The sequence below is a fragment of the Felis catus genome, chromosome C1 (genome assembly GCF_018350175.1).
Source record: "Felis catus isolate Fca126 chromosome C1, F.catus_Fca126_mat1.0, whole genome shotgun sequence".
Classification (NCBI taxonomy): domain Eukaryota; kingdom Metazoa; phylum Chordata; class Mammalia; order Carnivora; family Felidae; genus Felis; species Felis catus.
This window is the reverse complement of record NC_058375.1, coordinates 122,379,024-122,402,366: the sequence shown is the minus strand read 5'-3', so window position 1 is coordinate 122,402,366 and position 23,343 is coordinate 122,379,024. Positions and strand designations below refer to the sequence as shown.

Sequence of the window (23,343 nt, the reverse complement as noted above, 5' to 3'; positions counted from 1 at the left end):
CATGACCTGAACCAAAATCAAGAGTCAGATGCTTAGCCATCTGAGCCACCCAGGCACCCCTATTTGCTTTTTAATCAGATCTTCTTGCGAAGGAGTCTGCCAGATAGTTTGTATTTGCCCTCTAATGCCTAGCACTGTGTTCTACCATAGTCAATAATCAATAAATACTGGCCCAGTTGATGGAGGATCTTTAGCGTGCTATTAAGGAACACTTGTCAAACTTCAGGAACTGCTTTGGCTTCACGTTAATAAACAACTGATGATGATGAACCTTTTAAAGAAAATTAAATTATTCTCCTCTGCAAACATGTTTTGTAAAAATAAAAATTTTATTATTTGTGCTTTTGAATGTATTAATTTTAAATACAGTTTAATAACTAGAATAACAGGAATAGGATTGGAAAAAACATTCCTTTTATGAGACATAACATAATGAGACATAACAATTATTTGTTATATAGATTTAAGTACAAATTCATAGAACTCCTTATAAAGAAATTACTGAAATTACTGATTGTCCTATGCTTGAGAATGCAATCAAATATCTCTTAATAGATAATTTCATATATATGCTACTAATCAGTATAACCCCCAAATAAGTGTAACAGCTTGAGCCTTATCCTCTACACACGAGCAAAGGAGATGATATTTATTATGTCTGCTCTGAATTAGGTAGCTAGCTAGGTGCATACAGACTTCCTAATGTTATATTCCAAACAATCATATGAAATATGTGTGCCTATAATCTTAATCAGATACAGAGACTGAGTCTAGGAAAGGTTACGTTAGTTGCCCAATTCACACACCTTACTTGTTAAGGCCAGAATTTAAACCTGCCTATGTGATGCCAAAATCTTTGTCCATTCTACTTATAGTATGCTAACTTCAGTGACTCAAAATACAAGGAAGACACAGTGATGCAAATGCAGCCTTCATCTAAAAGAATCAGAGCAATAGCGTAATGGATAATAAAATATTTATAATATCTACAGGGTCAAGGATAAGTGCATTTTTGGGAAAAAAATGACTGGAAGGAAACACACCACAATGTGAATAGTGGTTTCATTGCATTACATTTTGTTATTTTAGTAATGGAAAAATTTAAACTCATAATAAAGCAGGATAAGTGCATTTTAGGACAAGGCTCGACATCAAATTATAGAAGAATTCTGGGAGTAGAGCCCTGTGAGGCTATAGTCGAGCTTGGACAGAGGGAGAGAACCTTCCACACTGCTGCTCTGGCTAAACACAAACTATGGTAGCTAGCACTAATTTGTGAAATTACACTTTTCATTTCAAACCCAGGATAGGAACAGTAGTCATGGCTGGGTGGGAATGCTGAAAAAGAAAACAGTGCTGAAATCTTCTAGTTATTTATTTCCTGGCATAGGCAGGCAGGTACCAAACTGATTAGGCACGCAGTAGGCTAGATATTGGAGGTAGAAAGGTGAACAGTCACGTAGGGAAGTCCAGCATCCTAGGGGATCGATCACCCTACTTTAACAGGGTCCTACTCCTTTATGACTCACTTGAGATGGGGTGTTCAGGCTATCTCTCACTGTATTGTGTACCCTCTCCCTGCAGTTCTGATGGTGAAACACAATCCAGAGACTGTCAAGAGGAGAGTAGAATGGTAATGAAAGCAAACAGAATTTAGTAGTATTTATTCCTCCTCCTGCATAGCTTTTATTCCCTTCCTCACTTCTTTCAAATATATGTCCTCTGCACAAATTCTCCAGTTACCTCCTTGCATATCAGACAGGTTTGGAGAATATATCGATTTTGGCTTTATCAACAGCACCCAACTACCTGTTTTATGAAAAGGAAAACAAAACTCAGGTTTTACATTCCGTGTTTAATGCCCAGAAAGAAACAAAGACACCAGCATTGTGATAGTGCTGCCCGATTGAATGGCCTACCTGTTAGAACACTGTTCATGACTTAAAATGGAACATTGTAAAGTTCAGTGAAACAGTGTCTGGTCCCTGTACAATGAACTTTGGTTCTCTCACCTCCTGAGGAGATAGACCTCAACATGGTAAACTGGGGTATTTTTAGTTCTAGTGAATGTGAGTGGTGATATGAAACCACCAACCTAGCCCAAGATATATTTGCCTATGTGTCTCTGAGGCTGGATATTCAATCTTTAATGTTTTACAACCAATCTTCAATCAGTGCATAAAAGGCTTTTTGACTTCCATCTCAAGGATCAAAGGTGAGTTTTCACGGGGTTTGCAACTCTCATGCCGTAAATGAATGAGCCGGAAAGTCGTAAAGCTTTTCTCCCTCCCCTTTAACTTGAGGAGTCAGGCCTGCTGATTCAGTCTCATGCTGTCATTCAGAATCTTCCACCTGAAGAGTTTTTTAAGAAGCAAGAGACAGAGAGAGCACTTAGGCAAAGAGGTAGTGTTAATTATTTATTTTTAAGGAGTGGGGAGAACGGGGGAGTGAAAAGAGATGTCTTGTGTCTTTGAGGAGTCTTTCATGAAACTTTCTTTGTGAAACTTTAGAGGGCGGAAAGAGCAGCTACTTGGTTTCTCCTGAAAAGAAAAAAAAAAAAAAAGAAAGAAAGAAAGTGAATAGAAATCATGCAGCAAAGGTTCTGAGGTGGTTTCTACACACACCCAGATCCCTGTAAGCCTAGGTATGTGTGTTAAATTGTCTGGGAAAATTTGTTGGGAGTCTATAACCACCAGAAAGCACTTGTGTGAGTTCCGTCTCAGTATTTCTGTGTGGATGTGGATGTGCTATGAAGATATTTGGAACAAATGGCAGTGTTTTTCTAGCTTTTATGCATTCTCATAGTGTTTGCAGGGACACATCGACTGGGCAGAGTTACAGCTATGAGCAAGAAAGTAAGGACATAAGATTTCAAAAATTATTTTTCCTAAAATTTCATGTGTATATTCTCAAGAGACGTCCTCAGGCGCTCAGTCAGAACCAATGTATTTTTATGTTATGACCTATTCTACCAAACATGGCTATCTCATTTCGCAGGTCAAAACAGATTAAAAGGGGAAATGCTGCTAGCAGTCGGCAAAGGCAAAAATTGCAAAGAGATAGATAGAAAAACCATAAAGCAGACATAGAGATTTACAGAGCCACGCAGTGTGAGGACACCTATTTTAGGAGCCGGCAATTACACCTCCGCTAATAATCTTTGGGGGCATAGCACAGAAACTGATGTTCCAAATGTTGACCAAAGTCATCATATTTAAAATCCCCAGGGTAAGAAAGCAGAGAGCAGTGTAGTAATTTTAGAAAACTGCCCATCCAAAATAGATTTTAAAATATTTTCAGTTAAAGAGAACATTTCCCTTACCAATGATGTGGGATAAACTATGTGTTATTCCATTTGGGTCCAAGGTTCAGTTAACTCAGTGTTTTCAGCAGGTGCTGGTGGTGGCTACTCCCTTATGTGGTCCAGGTGATTCCACTCTTTTTCAACAAGGCAGTGCCAGTGCAGTTAGCATGCAAACCATGCACACGTGTGGGGCGGTGGGGGCAGACGTGAGGAGTGGGTGGGAAGTGGAGGTCATTTGCATTGATGGGAAGTAAACTCAAAGGGTATATCCAGTCTCACCTTCATAGGTAAAGGGCATCTATTTGCTTTCCATTTTCTGATAGGGAGTGATAGATTTACAACTAATACAATAAATAGAGCCTTAGGGAGTGCAACAAAAGAATCCCAGCCCTGGCCAGTGATTTGATTTGCTCTAGCACATCTATCTGACTGAGCCATCTGGCAGAAAAACCAGTGTATCAGCAAAGCAAAGGGTGTAGCCGTGAGGCAGGCTAGCCCCTTATCACACAGGCTGGGGAGACAGCTCAAGATGTGACAGGACTGAGGCAGGTCAGTTACCCAGGCTGCAAAGGCTATCAACATGGAAAAGGAAATGAGAGGTCCACACCAGTGTGTTTGACCAGGCCAGGTGCAGAAGGCATCTAAGCTCAATACCGAAGAATGTCTAACAGGTGGGCCGGGCATTAGGGGAAGTCGGGCTCTAGTTAAGAAGACACTGACTAGCGCTGTGGTTTACAAGAGAGCATTCCATTCATAATGAGGGGGAAGGAAGGACACTAGGAGGGAGAAAACTTTCCCCAGGTGGAGAAGTAATGAAGCAGTTGACAGGGGTGCCTGGGTGGCTCAGTCGGTTGAGCGTTGAGCTTCTGACTTTGGCTCAGGTCATGATCTCACAGTGTGTGAGTTCAAGCCCAGTGTCGGGCTCTATGCTGACAGCTTAGAGCCTGGAGCCTGCTTTGGATACTGTGTCTCCCTCTGTCTCTGCCCCTCCCCTGCTCATGCTCTGTCTCCCTCTCTCTCTCAAAAAATAAATATTAAAAAAAAAAAAGAGGTTGACAGAACTCGAACTAAGAAGATGTTAAATTACAAAAATTCAACTGAGTAAATTTAAAAGATGGGCTTTATTACACAGTTCATGAAATGGGCAGTATGCCACCTAGCAAGTAGAGGCATTCCCAAGGAGTTGTACAAAAAGAAAAGTTTTCATAGAGGAGGGGTGGGGCAAGAAAGTGGTTAGCAAAGGAAAGGATGATTTCAGGCACAGTCTTATGCTGAGGACCTCCTCTTTCTTTGAGGGGATGGAGAGGGACCTTCTAGAGGGCTCCTTTGCACTGACTGAGAAACTGACCAATTTCTGGGGGAGGTTGAAATTGCAATTAGGTTAGGTCTCAAGCTCTGGTTTGGAAACTTGGTCTAAGTAACACCATTTTGGGCCTCTGGCTTTCTTTTTAACAAAGGCCTATCAAGAAACAGGAGAGTTAGATAGATGAATAAGGAGGGATATAGAGAATGTTGTGACTTAGAGCTTATGCAACCACTGTGTTCCAAACACATTTATGCTATTAGACAAGGAACGAATTCAAAGTTCTATTCAACAATGAGACTTAAGCTGCCAGTAGTTTGCAAAGTGTTATGTGTGGCTGTGCCAGACTGAGAAATGTGGGTCACCAGTAGAGAGCTCAAGGTGTTCAGAGCTTAAAGATATGATGTAGGGACTGGCAGAGTCACTGGCATGCCTTAAGAAGAACCTTACAGAATTGGAACAAATACGTGTTTTATTCTAATACTCTTACCCAAAAGTCGCATACACAAGTGCTTGTCAATTCTCCATCTCCTCTCCACATAGTGGGGGCTTGGGTAGCTATATGGAGGAAAAAGGAAAAAGCTTTTCAGGTATTTTTTTAGTACCCTATTGAACACATCACTGCATTTTAATCTGGGACAGAGGGTGGAAAAATAGCATCTGGTTAATCAGAGGTTTATAGATTATTTGGTGATACAACTTAACTGTGTTGATGAAATGAAAAATTGTGTGTCTTCCCTAGAGCAGCATTATAAAGCATCCTGCCTGGTACTTAAAATTGATTGTGCATTATATTGGTTAAAGAGTGGCATTTTGGAAATAAAATTAGGGCTGATTTGCATTTGTGTTGAAATAGTTGCGCATGCATTTAATAAGAATGGTTTTTCTCTTTTCTTCTAGAACACATTTACAGTTTGCATTAATTTATATTAACTCAATGTTTTCACTCAACATTATTTTAAAAGATAAGACAAACATAGATACAATTACTCACTAGGAAAATAACTCTTGTGAGTAAGAATGATTGCTATATATTTCATTTGGGAAAATAAAATGCAAATGTGTTTATTAATTAGAGCACCAGCGGTACCTCAGTAAATAAACCAAGGTGATTTCATTATTTTAACTGACAATTTTATAAAGCACTGAGAAGCATTATATATCATTAATTTTCACACCTAGAGTTGCATTTGTAGATGCTATCAGAATCCTCAATCAATATCTGTTTATTAGGATTTAAGCTCCATGACTTTGCTGCATTATTTTAAATTCACATGTATTTCCTTGATTCACAATCTACAGTAAATTCTTATAGCTTAGATATGGGCAAAATGTCTTTGAAATCATCATTGATTTCTAGGAAGTAGAAAAAACGAATTTCGTATTGATGGTAAAGGAAAACTGCTATGTGTGATGCACACAGATTTATAATTTAAGTCTTTATTCCTCCTTCAAATATGATTGAGAGTTATATTCTCTCTAGAAACTTCCATTTTCCAAGAGGGTGTTTGCAAAAGCATTGTATTAACAATTAAAATAACAACTATTCCAGGAATTATAACAGAGAACTTAAAAATATATTCAAAAAGAACAGAATAACTATATTATTTAATTTATGGTATATTATCTTTGAAGAGGGAGTCAGGAGACTCAGTGTTCAAAAATTTTAATCACATAAGTGAAAAAAAAACTTCTTGCTATTATAAAAAATCATGTTGTAAGTAGTGTCAGAGACAAAAATAAAAGGGAAGTTCATAGATTTTGTTTTCAATTTTTAAGTTGATATATATCATCAAAGGACTCTGGGAAGACATTCTCAATTTCTCTCTCTCTCTCTCTCTCTTTCTCTCTCTCTCTCTCTCTCATACACACACACACTGTAAAAGCTTCACATTTTAAAAGACCAGGTAAATACTACTGAGACAGTGAGATATATAGTAAACATCTGGTTGTAAATCTAAGCGTAATCATCTAGAAAAATTGGCTACAAAATGGACATTTTGGGCTGAGTATCAAAAGTTTAATAAATGAAGCTCTGTCAGGCAGGAGAGGGGACTGAGTTTCAAAGGAGCCCAGAAGTGAAAAGCAAGCATAGAAAGATGTGTCTGTGATACATTACGGGCACCAACAGAAGAGCCTGAAATTTAAAAATCTGAGAAATACAATAATAAACAAAATCTTGACACTATTTTGTTGTAAAATAACTTGATGATTACATGTTAATGATACATGCATGAATCTATCATCAAGACAGGGACATGGTCAGTAAACTGGCTCGAATATGAACCTCATTGTCCCAGACAAATGGTTCTAGGCCAGAAAATCTAAGCTCTAGAATGCTGGATCCCACTGAGATCAAGATTCACACCTGTCTGTCAAATGCCTCCCAAGTGGCAGACCCCATGCTGTGTACTTCGGGTATGGAAGTGGACAAAATAAACAAAGGTCTCAAGGTGTGGAGTTTGTTATACCAGAAGAAGAGATGTAATAAGCAAATAAACCTGTTCCATGCGGTGATGGGTTTCACTAAGAAATAATAACAGTAATGAATCAGAGTAAAGAAGAGAGAGAGAGTAACAACAATGCTATTTTACAGTAGTTGGGAAAGAACTTTCTGGCACAGTGGCATTTGACAGAGACTTGAAGAAAGTGAAGAATGAGATATGTGGATTTTAGAAAGAAGTGTGCTCCTGTCAGGAAACATCAGGGAGACTCAGAGAGTTTAAGGACCAGTAAGGTGGCTAGTGAGGCTATAGGATGTGAGCGGAGGGCCATGATGGGAAATGATAGCTCAGAGGTCGTGACAATAAAGGGGCCAGATCATTGAGAGCCTTTGGGGCACTGTAAGAAATTTGGCTTTTATTTTCATTAAGACAAGAGGCCATTGGACACTTTTGAGTAAAAGAATGACATGAATGGAGAAAATGTTTTCTCTGAGAAAATTCAAGAGAGGTGAGGGTGTAGGAAGGGCTGACAGCAAGCTTTTGCAACCATCCAGACAAAAGGTGTTAAGGTTTCTAGCAGTGGTAGTAGTAAGGAGTGGTGGGATCTGAGATCTGTTTTGAAGTGAGGGTCAACAGTGGTTTCTGATAGATTGGATATGGTGTGTGAGAGGAGAGAGATGGGAAGAGAAAAGTAATTGATGACTCTGGGTTTTCTATTCCAAGTAATTAGAAGAGTGGAGTTGCCATTTACTGAAATGGGGTAGGTTATGTGTGGGAGATAAATCAGGGGTCTATATTTGTGCATGATAATTTTGAGATGCCTGTTGGAATTTCAAGGACAGAGGAAAAGATGCAAAGCATTTATCTTGGCAAGTAAGAGAATGCATAGAGTAGGGGAATATGGTAAGTTTAGCAGATCGGCCTAAAAATCCACCACAGTTTGTGAATTTCCCTAAGGGATGTTAACTTTCAGACAGGAATGAAAACTACTGAATAGGACAAGAAGTTACAGGTGTTCAGTTAAGTGGTTAAGGCTACTGAAATTACTTGGAGTTACTCTGACATCACACATTACGGTGGTGGTATCACAGGGAAGAGGCTGCAAAATGTGTGGCTTAGAAATCTTCCCTCACTGATTCTCACAACCTCGTCCTAACATGAAAGTCACCAATGCAGGAGAGAAATTTTTCTAGCTTCTTTCAGAAGCATTCTCAAACTAGGAACCAGAAACTTGACATTTATGAAGGGAGGCAAAGAGAAATTCATGGAATGCATGTTGTATCTCAGTCATTGTGTTTGTTGGCCTTTCACATATTATCTTAATATGATCCCCCCAGCATACTTTTGAGATGAGACTCTTAGCTCTATTTTAAGGGTGGGGAAAATAAGGTTAAATCATTATACTTAGGTAACACAGCTAGCATGGGCTAGAGCTAGCATTTTGCTTTACTTGTAGTCATTTCTATCTTAAGTTGAAAAGATGCTTCCAAACATTTTGGTGTAAGGTAGGGGTTTAATAACTTAAGTGCATACAGCACATTAATATATTAGATTTTGGAAAGAAACACTTCCAGATTTGTAATTTTCATGAGGAGAGAGTCCATAATATCCCATATACAGGTGTATTCTTGTATTGATTCATCCATCTAACATTCATTGAGTGCTTTTGATAGGCAAGGAGCTATGTACTCCATAGCTAAATAAGACACAGCTCTTGTTCTCAAGGATTTCCTATGCTATCAGGAGAGTCAGATAATAGCACAGTGTTTCTGCTTTAAAGGCTGTACTCCTCTTGCTGTTTAATATTCATCAGCTGCCTATAATCCTGGGCTTTGCAGAAATCATTCACTGCCTTCTGTAGTGATCAGTTAATCAAGCATGGCCACAAAGGGGCTCAAGCAAGGGTGGTACAAGTCTAGATTTTGGAATTCAGGAGAAGCTTTTGCTTGTCAGAGCCCAGGTTCTAACTACAGACAAAATCAAAGCCTGGGAAACAAAGCAATGTGTGCTCTTAGGTACCCTGAACCCAAGAGATTAGCCCAAGGAATGGAGGTCGGATGAAAGCCCACACTGCTGATCTAAATAGAGGCAGACCAAGTTTAGAAATTCTAGCTCAAAAACTCAAATGTTTCAGAGGGGAGAGTTATTGCTGAAACATGAACTAAAAAGTAGGGGTGGGTGTGGCAAGGCCCAGAAGCTCCCAGAGAGGGATGACCAACTGGGACACCCCTCTGGATCCTCTTGGGTCTCACACTCTTCTGAATGGACTCTATAATTTTCTCTATCTGGACTCAGGGGAAGAAGGTCTGCTCCCTGGGAGGGCTTACTGCTGTACCAGTAGGAAGAGACAAAGGTCAGACCCCAGGTCCCCACCTCTAGAGTCCTTGGGAGTCCTTGGGTGTCCACGGAACTTCCATTTCTCTTTTAAATCCACTTCACTCTGAGTGGTGTTTCCCGCCCACCTCCCGAGGGGCCTGCTGCCTTCGGTGGTGGTGGTATGGTGTCCCAGAGGTGACTAGTTGCCTAAGATTGAAGTTAAACCCCAGAATTGGGGGCGCCTGGGTGGCGCAGTCGGTTGGGCGTCCGACTTCAGCCAGGTCACGATCTCGCGGTCCGTGAGTTCGAGCCCCGCGTCAGGCTCTGGGCTGATGGCTGGGAGCCTGGAGCCTGTTTCTGATTCTGTGTCTCCCTCTCTCTCTGCCCCTCCCCCGTTCATACTCTGTCTCTCTCTGTCCCAAAAATAAATAAACGTTGAAAAAAAAAAAACCAGAATTGAATTTGAGCTTTTATTAAAGGGCAAGGCTTTGACCCACTTTTCTTTGGTAATTTGCTATTTCCAGAGAAGGTCCAGTGTTGAGCTCTCTAGAATTGGGCTTGAGATTTCTGGAGGTACTGAGTTCTAGATTCCCCTGCCAGATTCGCCTGTCTTAGGATGTTGCCCATCCCTAGGAGGGACAGAAGGCCATATCATGGCAGAATGGATGAGCATGATGCTGTGAGGTTGCCTGGAGTTGACCTGGAGTTGTAGGTGAATGGCAGGCAGAGGGATGAATCATTTATACCTGGTAAGATAGTCCTTCCCCAGCACATGGGTAGATGGGTAAACTATAGTTCCTTTCAGAAGCTGGAGGTTGAATCACTATTTATGAAACTAAAGTAAATATATAGACAGCTGTAAGTGATGGTTCATTATGAATATTAAAACAACAACAGTGTTGCTACTTCCCAGGCCAAGGGGATTTAAAGTATTATAGGATGCTCAGGTAGAACAAACTTTATCAACAGACCTGAAAAGATTAGTAAAATAAGAGATGAAATAGATGACAGAGAATGAATGGATCTGCTCAGTGAGTGGGGGCATTACTCAAGGTACAAAATAATTTCCACAAGGCTATGAATTCTATATGTCATTAATGCCAGGGCAGGCACAAAAGGTTTAAAATGCATTGGGATCTTCCATATGCCAAATATGTTACAGAGTCCAACAGATCCTACTGAGAATGGCTATACCTGAATAGAGTTTAGTCTTCTGAATGTCAGATCAGTTCTTTGATCCAATGGCATAAATATTTTTAACATCATGAATAAGGTGAGACCACATTGGAGTAATTGTCTCAGACACCCACGGGTACCCTGGCCTGTCCCCTTCTGTATTATATCCCAGTACTAGTAGAGGGTGGAGAGCCTCCTAGGTAGAGCGTCAGCCAGTCCAAAGATCCCTTGAGCAGATCTCCTCCTATCCTTAGGGAGAGATGGTCCTCACTTCTCCAGGACCTACTTACATACCCTTTTGAAACTATATCAAGCAAAATACTGGAATAAAATGCAGGTATGATTTAGGCTGAAGTCCTGTATGTTGTATCATGTCAGAGAATCGTGAGGGCTGTGTATAGCATAGGGTACAATGCACTTATTTTTCAACATTTAAACAGTAAAACTTTTAAATCATTTATTTGGTCCACTCAGTCATTTGCAGGAAGGTACAAAGCTCCTGAAACATCATTTTTGAAAGTTCAGAGTCTCACAGAGGCAACCAGGGCCATCTGATCAGGATATCCAGGAATGGGAAAAAGGATGCCCACATCAGAGAGACCAAGTGGCACTGATTGACTTGAGATGATACTGGCACATTACCAGTCAGGACTCTGGAGGTGACTTCAGTCCAGAGGTGGTGACAAGACAGTTTGGTTGTAAGAGGGGATGGAGAATTGGGGTGATGTCCAAAGGATTAAACTGTCTTTAGTTTCTTATTAGAACTCATCGAGGGAAAATAGTGATAATAAAAAAGAAACTTATACCTTAATTAAGAAAAATAATGAGGGGCGCCTGGGTGGCGCAGTCGGTTAAGCGTCTGACTTCAGCCAGGTCACGATCTCGCAGTCCGTGAGTTCGAGCCCCGCGTCGGGCTCTGGGCTGATGGCTCGGAGCCTGGAGCCTGTTTCCGATTCTGTGTCTCCCTCTCTCTCTGCCCCTCCCCCGTTCATGCTCTGTCTCTCTCTGTCCCAAAAATAAATAAACGTTGAAAAATAATGAAAGATCTTTATAAGGCAGTCAGGACGTTGATGAGTATCTAAGAGAGAGTGGTAACATTTGGAAGGCTTTTTATATTCTGGAACACTTGCTGAGCATTTTGTAGATCACTGCCCAATGGATATATAATGTGAACTTGCAAAATTTTAGTAGTCATATAAAAAAATAAACATGAAATTAATTTTAATAATATATTTTACTGAATGTAACATATTATTTCAAATAGTAATCAATATAACTTTACAAATGAGATGGATTCATTTTTTTATACTCAGCTTTTAAAATCTAGCTGTTATTTTTTTTCACCTAGAGCATTGAGTTCATAGCCAGTGTTGTTTCATCAGTATCACATTTTCATATTTAGCCATGCAAATTACACCTACCTTTTTTGTCTTGGTATTTGTTTTGTACTTATTGACTTTATTTTTATAAGCAGTTTGTTTTCAGAATGAATAGAAAGTAGACTTCCCATATGCCCCCCCAACAAACCACACACACACACACACACACACACACACACATAGAGTTCTTGCTATTATTAATATCTTGCAGTAATGTGATATTTGTTACAACTGATGAGTCAGTATTGTTTTTATAAATTAACACTCACAGTTGATACTAGAGTTCACTATATTGTGTACACTGTGGGTTTTGACAAACATGTAATGATATATAGCAACATATAATCGTGTTTCAGTATTATACAGAATAGTTTCACTGCCTTAAAAATCCCCATTATTTCACCTAGTCATCCCTCTCTTCCTTCTCCCACAAAACACTGGCAACCACTGATCTTTTTAATGTCTCTATAGTGTTGCCTTTTCCAGAATGTCACATAGCTGGAATTATACAGTATACAGACTTTTCATATTGGCTTATTTAACTTAGCAATATGCAGATAAGTTTCCTCAGTGTGTTTTCATGTCTTTGATAGCTCATTTCTTTTTATCATTTATGTGAACAACGTTCCATTGTATGGATATACCACAGTTTATCCATTCATCTATGGAAGGATATCTTATTAATGACTTGTAATTTTTGGCAATTATGGGTGAATCTGCTATAAATATCTACATGCAGGGTTTTGTGGGTATAAGTTTTCAATTCATTTGGATAAATATCAAGGAGTGTATTTGCTGAATTGTTTGGTAAGAGTGTATTTAGTTTGGTCAGAAACTGTCAACCTGTCTCCCAGGATGTGTATACGATTTTGTATTCCCATCAGCAGTGAATGAGCATTCCTATTGTTCGATTGCCTCACAAGCATATGGTGTTGTCAGTATTTTGGTTTTTGCCATTCTAATAGGTGTGCAGTGATATCTCACTGGTGTTTTAATTTTAATTCCCAGATGACATATGATTCTGAGAACACCTACATTTTTTACACTAGTAATACCACCACTATTACTACTTGCTGACAATTATTACTTCCTAAGTACCAGGCACCAAACCAATCACTTTTCATGTATTTTCTCACAAGGCTATGAATCACATACCATTGTTATTGTGCATTTTACAGAAAAGGAAACTGGAGTTTAAAGAATTTAAATACATTGCAAGTAAATGTATTGAATCAGGCTCTCTGGTCTTTCTGACTCCACATGTCATCTCTTAACTACCGTGTCTTTTATTTTTGTCTTAAAATGTGATCCCTCAATCTCTTCCGAAACAAGTAGAATGTTGGTTAAATATCATATTCCTAGACACCACTCTGTTGGATCTTCACATGGAGATCTGGAGTCATAGATTCTGAAGGGCACCCAAGACTGAGAACCACTATGCCATCATACTAGGATGACTCAAAGTCCAAATAGAAGTTTGGATATTTTGTTTGTATCTTTATTCATGCATTCATCTTTGAAGCATACTTTCCAAAGCACAATTTTTACATAAAATAAATTATACTGGAAAGAGTGAAAGAATATGTTAAATGTAGGTTAATCAGTGTTTGCTGTGTACCCTGATTAGAGAATACCATATAAACTTTTCTCCACAGCTTTCCATACATATATCTGAAAATTTCTACTAGAAATTCTTATTATGAGTATAGGATACACTTTTAAAACACAGGTCTTCTTACTTAGATACAGATTTTTGAATAACATATCTGAATGAAGAAGACTGCATGAAACCAATAGTTGTAAGGATCATGGGGAAGCACAGAGATAATGTTGATAGCAGGAACATGTTGATCCCCTACTATATATCCGTCTGTGCTACATAAATTGGACAAAGACCTTACAAAATACTTTCAATGTTACAAACCATCTACCTATTTAAGTCCATTTATTGCCTTTTTATTGAGTAGCTCTGTGTATATACTATTTATATAGATATATATTATACATATATGTATGTACACACGCATACATTTATAAAGTTTATAGTATATTACATAGTAATTCCAAGCAAAAAAACAAAAACAAAAAATCAACACAGCAGGCACCCTATGAAACTTTACAGATTAAACCAAATCTGTTTGGTTTAATAGACACCTATTCTTTGTGAGTTTTGATCTAAGACAGGATATTATGAAGGATATTTGCAATAGTATCACCTGTGTTCAAATCTCTGTTATGCCTCTAAGGAGCTGTGGAACCTTGGAACTCATTGTTTGAGCCTTGGTTTACATGATTCTAAATGGAGGTAGAGAGAACATCTACCCTGTAGAGTTGTTGCATTAAAAGCATTAGACAGTGCCTGAATCACATTAAGCAGTCAATAAATGTGAGTTATTATTATTTCCACTATTATTATTATTCATAGGAAAAATTACAAAATGGGAATAGACTCGATAGAGTGGTGGAGTGGAAAGCATGCTATGATGCCAGTGTGACGGCTGGCAGTATGAGAAAATAAATGGCACGCGACAAATGCATGGCGTAGAGATTAAGTGCTCTAGGAATGGAAAACAGAAGAAATCACTTTTCACTGGAGTGGGCAGGGATGGCTTCTGTGAAGAGTCTAAATGAATTTGCAAACGTTTGTAGGTGGAGAAAATGCACATTTGGAGGGGGTATCTTTTCAGTGATGTACAAATTCAGAGATTTTAGCGCTTCTTGGCAGATGGAAGAACCCCATTTGGACCCTCAGACACAGCCCACTGTGCCAAGATCTGGCAGTGTGGGCAGGGTTAGTGCCAAGGCAGGTGCTACATAAGAAAGAAGCATGGACATAAGGGAGGAGAAGGCATCCTTCTAATACTAATTGAAGCTCAGCTTGAAGAGCAACTGTACACCTGTTTATAGCTAGACAGATGCAGATGAGGACTATAGCCCTTCAAATAAGCATGTCACTAGGTCTGGGAAGGCAAGAGGCATAGCCCCCTGAAGCCACAAATCCTGCTAAGAAGAGCATGAATTGTTCTGTACATCACACAGTCTGTGTAGTTCTGCAGTCAGAGTGTGGGCTCGGACTGGGACTCATTGCTTTTTCCACATAAACTTGGAATTGAACGAATAGATCACAGTCTACAATTTTCTCCATTGTGTCAAATGCCAGCTAAGTTGCTGTAGTATTTAACAGTATGCAAGTGAGTTAACGGCCTTGCGGTGAGGATCCCAACGAGGATCCCCAGCAAAATATAAAGTGCGTCTCTCCTTACAACCTCCTGTCTGTCTCAGTGTTTGCTAACTCTGAGGAGTTCTAAAAGCATAAACAAGGTTAGCATTCCACTTTCAATGCCATAAACACATTTTAGAAAGGCAGGAGCAATTTTGTAGCTGTACGTACATTGGGGAAAGAGCATGACCTTGAGAGCTGGAGGTTTACCATCACTTAAAAAAAATATGGAAGGAATTGTTCTAAATGTAGTCCTTATCTTTTTACTTTATGGTCTTTAATAGCCACTCTTTATGGAGTGTTTACTAGGAGCCAAGAACTCTATTAGGTACTTTTTAAACTTTTATTTAAAAATACAGATACAGGAAATCACACAAAATTATTATTAAAGCAAATACCATTTTAGCCATCACCTAAGTCAAAGAATAAAACATTGCTAGCTACCCGAGCCTCTCCATATACTCTATCATCTCTCCTTCCTAAAGTAAACACTGTCCTGATTTTTATAGTAATCATTTCCTTGGTATTTCATTACAGTTTATCACTTAAGTGTCCATCCGGATGCACTATAGCTTAGGTACTAATGTTCTAATTGATATGTTTTGTCACTTTGTTTTAACCAAGGCATCCATTCCCCCAACCCCCCACCAAACTCCTTTCTATTCTTTAATATTCCTCTATTCCTTTTAATTCTCCTTTCTATTCTTTAATATTCTTTAATATTCTTTAATGTTCCTCTGTTGATGAACTTGGGCCACTTGTCTTATTGAATTTGCCCCAGGGCAGAGTGGCTGTTATATGCGTATGGTGCAGCTTCCCGTGTTCTTCTCTTCTCTGTATTTCCTGCAAACAGGAGTGGACCCTTGGTTGGACACAGCTTTGATGTTTTGGCAAGATGATGTTTTTGGTAACACTTTGGCAAGTGTTATGTTCTCTTATCGGGACACATTGATGCTTAATGTGTTGATTTATTATTTTACTGGAGCTTCTAAAATGGTAATACTCTAATTATATCCATTGTTTTTACCCATTAGCTTGAATAATTTTATTTAGAAGGAGATGCATCTTCTTGTCTACAATTTAGTTAACCAGTCATGCAGTTCCCAAAAGGGCCAGAATCAATGTTCTATTTTTTTTTCACCTAATTTTCTTAAGTTGCAATAATGTGATATTTCTGTTACAACTGATGAGTCAGTATTGTTATATTATTATAAATTAACACTCACAGTTGATACTAGAGTTCACTATATTGTGTACACTGTGGGTTTTGACAAACATGTAATGATATATAGCAACATATAATCGTGTTTCAGTATTATACAGAATAGTTTCACTGCCCTAAAAATCCCCATTATTTCACCTAGTCATCCCTCTCTTCCTTCTCCCACAAAACACTGGCAACCACTGATCTTTTTAATGTCTCTATAGTTTTGCCTTTTCCAGAATATCATATAGCTGGAATTATACAGTATATAGACTTTTCATATTGGCTTGTTTAACTTAGCAATATGCAGGTAAGTTTCCTCAGTGTGTTTTCATGTCTTGATAGCTCATTTCTTTTTATCAGTGAATAACATTCCATTGTATGGATATACCACAGTTTATTCATTCATCTATGGAAAGATATCTTATTAATGACTTGTAAGTTTTGGCAATTATGGGTGAATCTGCTATAAATATCTACATGCAGGTTTTTTGTGGGTATAAGTTTTCAATTCATCACTTAAATACACCTGATGGATTCCCATCAACTATAATTTCTATCTTTATCAAAGTTCAAATTTTTCTTGACCAGATAGAGCTTTTTCAAGGCTGGCTTTTAATTCCATTTAATATTATCCTGGTATTTTTTGATAGCCTCCATGCTGGTTTATATCAAAATGTTCCAGGTTTATCTGGCACATTTCTCATTCACAGATGCATTTCTCTAAGAAGTCGTTTTTTTTTTTTTTTTTTTTATGAACGAAATCTGAGTATAAGTGTTAATCATCGCTCCTATGGTTGCTAGAATTAACAAATACAAATAGAGGACATCCAGTTAAATTTCAATTTCAAATAAATTACAAATAAATTTTAGTAAAAGTCTACCCCCAGAAGTCTACAGTGGGCAACGTATACTAAAAGTTTGTCATTTATCTGGAATTCAAAATTAATTGGACACCCCGTAATTTTCCTCACAACTGATTCCAAGTAGGTTGGTCATTGTTGCCAGGCTGTGTTAGTCCAGGTCCTGTGAGCAGCAGGTGTGGTTAGATATGCAAGAGTTATTGGAGGAGTGCCTATGAAGGAACAAAGGGGAGACTTTAAGAGTAGAGAGAGGTCTCAAATAGTGATCCAGTCTTCACCACTGTGAAGGGCAGAAGGAAGAAAGGACAGTTAGATAAGAGTTTCAAATTATGGTTTAATTCTATGAAATACAGACACATATAAATACATAAAATTCCTGGCCCATATTTTATTTTCTTGAATAGCTTAGATATAACTTCATTTTCCCCCTGAAGGTAAGGTGTTCCTGGGGGAAAGTCTGATAATATTAGTTACTTTTAAGTCAAATGTTGTTTTTGCCTAGGTGCCCAAATAATTTTTTTTTTTTTTTTTTTTTTTTTTTTTTTTTACTGATCCTTTAATTTTACTCGGTGTTGATTGTGCTATGTTGACCTCAGGTACACTATGTGATTTTTCAATAAGTAGTTTATTTTATTTTATTTTTTTTTAATTTCAGGATCACTCTCTTAAAGTTCTTAGTGTTTGTCTCACCCCCATCCCCAAACCTTGCTTTTGATTTGTTCTCCCACTCAGAACTTCCCTAATCTGTATGTTGGATCTTCTTTGCCATCTATAATATTTGTTGGCAATATTATTGCCAACATTCTCCTTAATGTCTTTCTTTATTCACTTGTTTTTGGTTAAGTTTTCCCTTCCCACCTTCATTACAGTATCATTTCTTGTGCTTATTTGCTCTAATATACCTCCTAGATTAATCTCTATTTCTAACATGATATTTCTTTTATTTCTCACTCCTTCTTGAGTTCTGTCCTATTTTATTTCTGGGTTTTTCTAACTCTGACTAGTGTTATTCTCTCATGTATTGTATAATTTTTTTTAATGTTCTTTAGCTCATTTTGAAATAGTAAGTTGCAGTTTTGAAAAAATTTTGAGGCTGACTTTTTTGGCAAGCTTTCTTTGTCAACAGCAGAGGTTGGCAAACTTCCCATAAGGTGCAAGAGAGTAAATATTTTATACTTTGCAGGCCATATGTTCTCTGTCACAAATACTTAACACTGCCATTGTAGCATGAAAACAGTCATAGGCAATATGTAAACAAGTGAGTATGACTATGTTCCAAGAAAACTTTATTTATAAAAACAGGAAGAGGGCTGCATTTAGCCTGTGGGCTATAATTTGCCAATTCCTTGTCTGTAGGGCTATTATTCTTTTTATTTCTCGTAGCAACTTTGTTTTTGAGTCCAAACTTTTCATGGGATTTGACTATGATTGGTCAAATGATCTGTTGTTCATTTTTTATGTGAATTTAGTTTTCTTAAACTTTTAAAGTTTTTTTTGAACTTAAATAGTTAAAAGTACAGATAGTCTTTCCAACTTCAAAGACATCCTTAATTTTTTTTTCTGTAGTATTTTAAAAAATATGATGGCTTGTGCTCTTAAATTGCCTGAATCTTTTACCTTTGGGCTGGATTTCCTCTTTCCTTCATCTCTGTCATCTCTGTTATGCTCAATTTTGATTCTCTTTCCAGTCGTTTTTCCTAGTATGGGGTTCTGCGTTGGAAAGAAACCCTTTTTTCGGCATATCAGATTCAAGGCTTCGCAGGATCCAGACTTCTCCAGCCACCTTAGACATTGACATCAGCCTATTAAGAATTGAGATTTTATATAACTTGCAAGCTAACAAGTTAACCTACCAGTTTTATGGATATTTTCAAAAGACATGAAGCTCTTAGGGTGCCTGAATGGCTCAGTCAGTTAAACTTCTGACTCTTGGTTTTGTCTCAGGTCATGATCTCATGGCTTAGTGGGTTCGAGACCTGTATCAGGCTCTGCACTGACAGTGCAGATCCTGCTGGGGATTCTCTCAGTTACCCTCTCTCTCTGCCCCTCCCCCACTTGTACTTTGTTTCTCTTAAAATAAATAAACTTAAAAGACATGAGGCTCTTGAGTCAGAGACAAAGAACTTTATTACTCATGGTACAGCAAATAGCATGACCATCAGCATATTTATTTGAGCTGTCCTTGTCCCCATGTCCCCCATTCACATGAGGGTGAATGATTGGACCAGATGGATATCTGCTCACATGGTGGGTTTCAGTATAGAAGCAAAAGAAACCCAAGTATTTTATAATGAGAAGGAAGCATGCCTTCTCTTGGTTTCAGAGGGAGACATTATCCTTTTTATACTGGAGAGAAAGCATGCCTGCTTTTTGCCCTGGAGAGGGAACAATATTTATCTTATCTTGCAAGTCTGTGAACAAACGTATTTTGCTCACAGGGAGATGCTATTCCCCTTTCCAGGATAATTGCTATGCAAATATTCTTCAAACAATATTCTAGAACAAATGACTATTTCTAGGTAGTAAGACTCTTAGAAATGTGAGAGATCAATGGGAAATCAGCTCCCAACAGGGCCCCTTTTACTAACTGTTGGAATGCACAAAAGTCTTCTAGTTCTACTGGATACTCTTAAATTGATCCATTGTGCTTTCTAGTGTATATCTACTGACCGTTTGGGGGTTTTCTTGAATGTTTTGGCCTGCTCAGTCATTTGTCCCCCCACTTCGCTGTGCTTTTTCCTACATGGATACCAAAGACATTCAAGCGGTATGGCTTTTGGTATTTAGAAATTTGGAGAGATGTCTTGCTATCTAGATTTGTTGTAAATATTGTGCTTTTGGGTTTGATATATAGTTCTCTATTTATCCTAAACCCATGCTGGCATCACTGCAGTCCATCTTCTCAAAATAACCCTGTCTTTTAAAGAAAGTATGCCTAGCCTGATTTTACTTTTTTCAAGTCCACATTTTGAACATCAACGTTACTCTGCCATAATATGGTTATGTTCTAAGGTCCTACTGAGTTACATAGGGATGTTTTCCTCTCTTCCTCTCCCCACACTAAATGATACTAAGTTGTTTTATTACTTTGAGTGGAAAGGCCATTTTTTTCTTTTTTTTTTTCCTTTAAGATTATATATTTCCCTGTCTTGGCATTATTTGTGTATCCCATCCAATGACCATTCCTCTCACCCTATATTTGAAATGAGGTCCAAAGACTTATAAATTAGAGAAAAAAATCATTTGAAATGTATGCAGAGGATGCAAGGCAAAAATAATTATGTACTAAGATTGGGCATAATTCTGGAAGATTCTGTTGACCTTGTGACAATTTTTGGCATTATATTGGCAAGCTGTAGAAATTTAAGCTATATTGAAAACAATGAAGCATCTTATTCAGTTAAACTTTTCCGTATCATTTTACCCAGTATAGCTCCTCCTTTCTCAAGAAGTATAATACTTATATATTAGGGGGAAACAAATAAGTTAGGAGCAACATTGCCAATGTTGTTGTCTCCAAATTCACTTTACCCTGTGAGTTCTCAGCATTAGAGGCTCAGTACTTTATAACATATAGTATCTGCTCATTAGTGTGGAAAATTCCAAATTGATCTGGCTTTTACTTAATGTTCTGCAATCAAGCAATATCTTGTGGGCCTTTGTCCATATCCAGCATCAGTAAATCAGAGGAATATTAAGATTATATAACTTATACATGTCACAGAGAAACGTGAACTATTCTAAGACAATAGAGAAAAAACATTTCTCCTGAGTGACCCTGTTCTATAAATTAAGGAAAACAAAACAAGTGCATGGAAGTTTCTGAAAGAGCTTAATATTCGGGGGGTGAGGAGAATAATTTGTTTTTTTCAAAGTACATTTCCTCTAGGATCTTTCCTTGAGCAAGGAGACTGATGTTGACCCCTACCCACAACCCCTTGCATGTATACAAACTGTATGTCAGTCCCCAAGTCACTCCCCAAGGGGTTGTTCTCTTTCCCTAAGAATTTGCAATTTGGTTGGAAAGGTAAGAGGTAGCTTGTGACAATTGGAATGGTAAGCCAGCCAGTACAGAAAAGCGGCATAAACTGTGTGGTGACATACACATGATATGAGAACAGTGAATGAAGAAAATCCCTGTGAACTTGAATTAGGGGTGGATGGGAGAGGAGCTGGGGCTTAAAAAATCAGTCACATTTGGGACAATGGACAAAGGAGTGGATGGCTTCTCCACAGGCAGGACTCAGGGACCACGGAAGAGAGCTGCTCATTCATCCTGTGAGGCAATTTTGAAGTCCTATCAACTTGGATTGAATGCACTGCTGATTCAATAAAATAGCTAATTAAAGGGTATTTCTCTAGTCATTGATTTGTATAAACTGTGCTATTTGTTATAGATTCTCTCCACCTCCTCCACTGGTGCTTATAATCAACTAGTAAGTGCAAAAAATAATAATAAAAAAACCACAAGAAAATACACACTTGATATTATTGATTGAAAACATCAAATATAAATCACCTACAGAGAAATAAAATTTGGACTATACTTTCTAAAATTATAAAAATACATAGAATATAGCTAATACAGGAGCAGCATGTAGGATCTAACCAGTAGGAAATAAAGTATTTCTAGTCCTTATGAGAACAGGAATGAAAATATTAAAGGCTTAATATACTCTGATATCTCCAACAGCTTCAGAATGCATTCTTTTGGCTTTTCTTTTTCCTCCTCTTTTTTTTCCGTCCACTTCTCCCTAATCTCTTTTTCCTCTTTCTCTGATTTGAATAAAGATAGGACTTCAGTAAATATTTAGATTCATAAGAGATATCAAGTGACTCAATGATTCTCCTAAATAGATATAGATGGATGAGCGATAGGTGAATATAAGTGTATAAGAAGTGATCTACACCAGTAGGAAGCAACCCATCTAGGCTACTAGGTTAAACAGAGTTAAACAGTGTTCAGTAATGAGAGATGTATCTTAATGTGCCTCATTTCAATAGAGGTCATATCCCAAGATGTCCTGAAACTATATTTGTATAATCTAAACAGATGACTCTGTGTGGTAAAAGGACTAGCTATGAATCCAAGGACTTGGACTTGATTTTTGTTTTGTTTTGTTTTGTTTTGTTTTTCGAAGATGTTAGAATAATTCCCAGTGTTGTTAGAGAGTCAATTAGTGGAAAAAAATAAAAAAAACACCAGGGGCCCTTTAATGTCAGCAGATGCTCTGGAGCAACTTCACCTGTATCCTAGACTATGTCTTGTTTTCCAGAGGAAAATTCATGGGGGAGTCTGAATCTACTACTAAATCCTTAAGAATAAATTGAGTATGGTGTATTTGTTACAAAAGATGGAAATTCTCCCTTCCCTCCAAAAATTAGTCAGGGTTTCACAGTAGCATTTTCTCTTTCAATTCATGAAAGATTTCCCTGAATGGGAAATGTGCTTTGTGGTGGTGTGGGAATTGCATAAGGGAAAAAGTCAGGTAACCATTATGAAATCTGAGTGTAAGAGACATCTCAGTAATGTACTTTCCAAGGACAAAGATAAAGAGCTATTTTGAATCATTAGAAAATCTAGTGTTGGTTAAGAAAACGAGAAATCTTAAGTTCAGAGAAATGTATTCATCAAACACAGATGCACTCTCTGAAAAGAACAAATGTTATGCCAATATTTCTAAATACTCTTCCACATCTGACAACCTTTCTGTCATTTGCAGACAGAATATGATTTAGAAAACCTGATTTTATTTCTAAGGAAATGTAAAGATGTGACAACAGCAACAACAACAAAAAGAACTGACCACTATCAGTCAAAAAAGATAGTCTTTTTTTTTTTTTTACTATGCCAACATAACTAATTCATTAAACAATTACCCTTTAAGAAATCAAATGAACTCACATGAACCCCTTGTCAAGCATCAAATGGGTAAGAATAATGACAACAGGTAAATTTTCCACATTCTCAAGTTGTTTTGGTGCTTTGATTCAGCCATATGTATGGAGAGAAAATGTTACACAGAAAAATCATATGCATTAATCTCCTGTCTTAATACAACTGTGTACATCTTAGGAGGGCTATTTAAAGAAGATATGAAGTATGCTAATATAACAACTAAGCGGACTCACTG

At 37.8% G+C, this 23,343-nt stretch overlaps 1 protein-coding gene across 2 annotated transcripts in view; it reads left to right on the top strand.

Moving 5' to 3' along the window:
- Positions 1-23,343, top strand: part of DPP10 (dipeptidyl peptidase like 10) — a 1,363,298-nt gene that overhangs the window by 690,637 nt on the left and 649,318 nt on the right. The window contains exon 1 of one of the 2 annotated variants that reach the window (XM_045033696.1): positions 2,311-2,403. The exons of the other annotated variant lie outside the window; for it this stretch is intronic. Coding sequence (XP_044889631.1) covers positions 2,329-2,403 — 75 coding nt within the window. The 5' untranslated portion in view covers positions 2,311-2,328. Of the gene's footprint in view, positions 1-2,310; positions 2,404-23,343 lie in introns of those variants that run through there. 2 annotated transcript variants of the gene reach the window in all.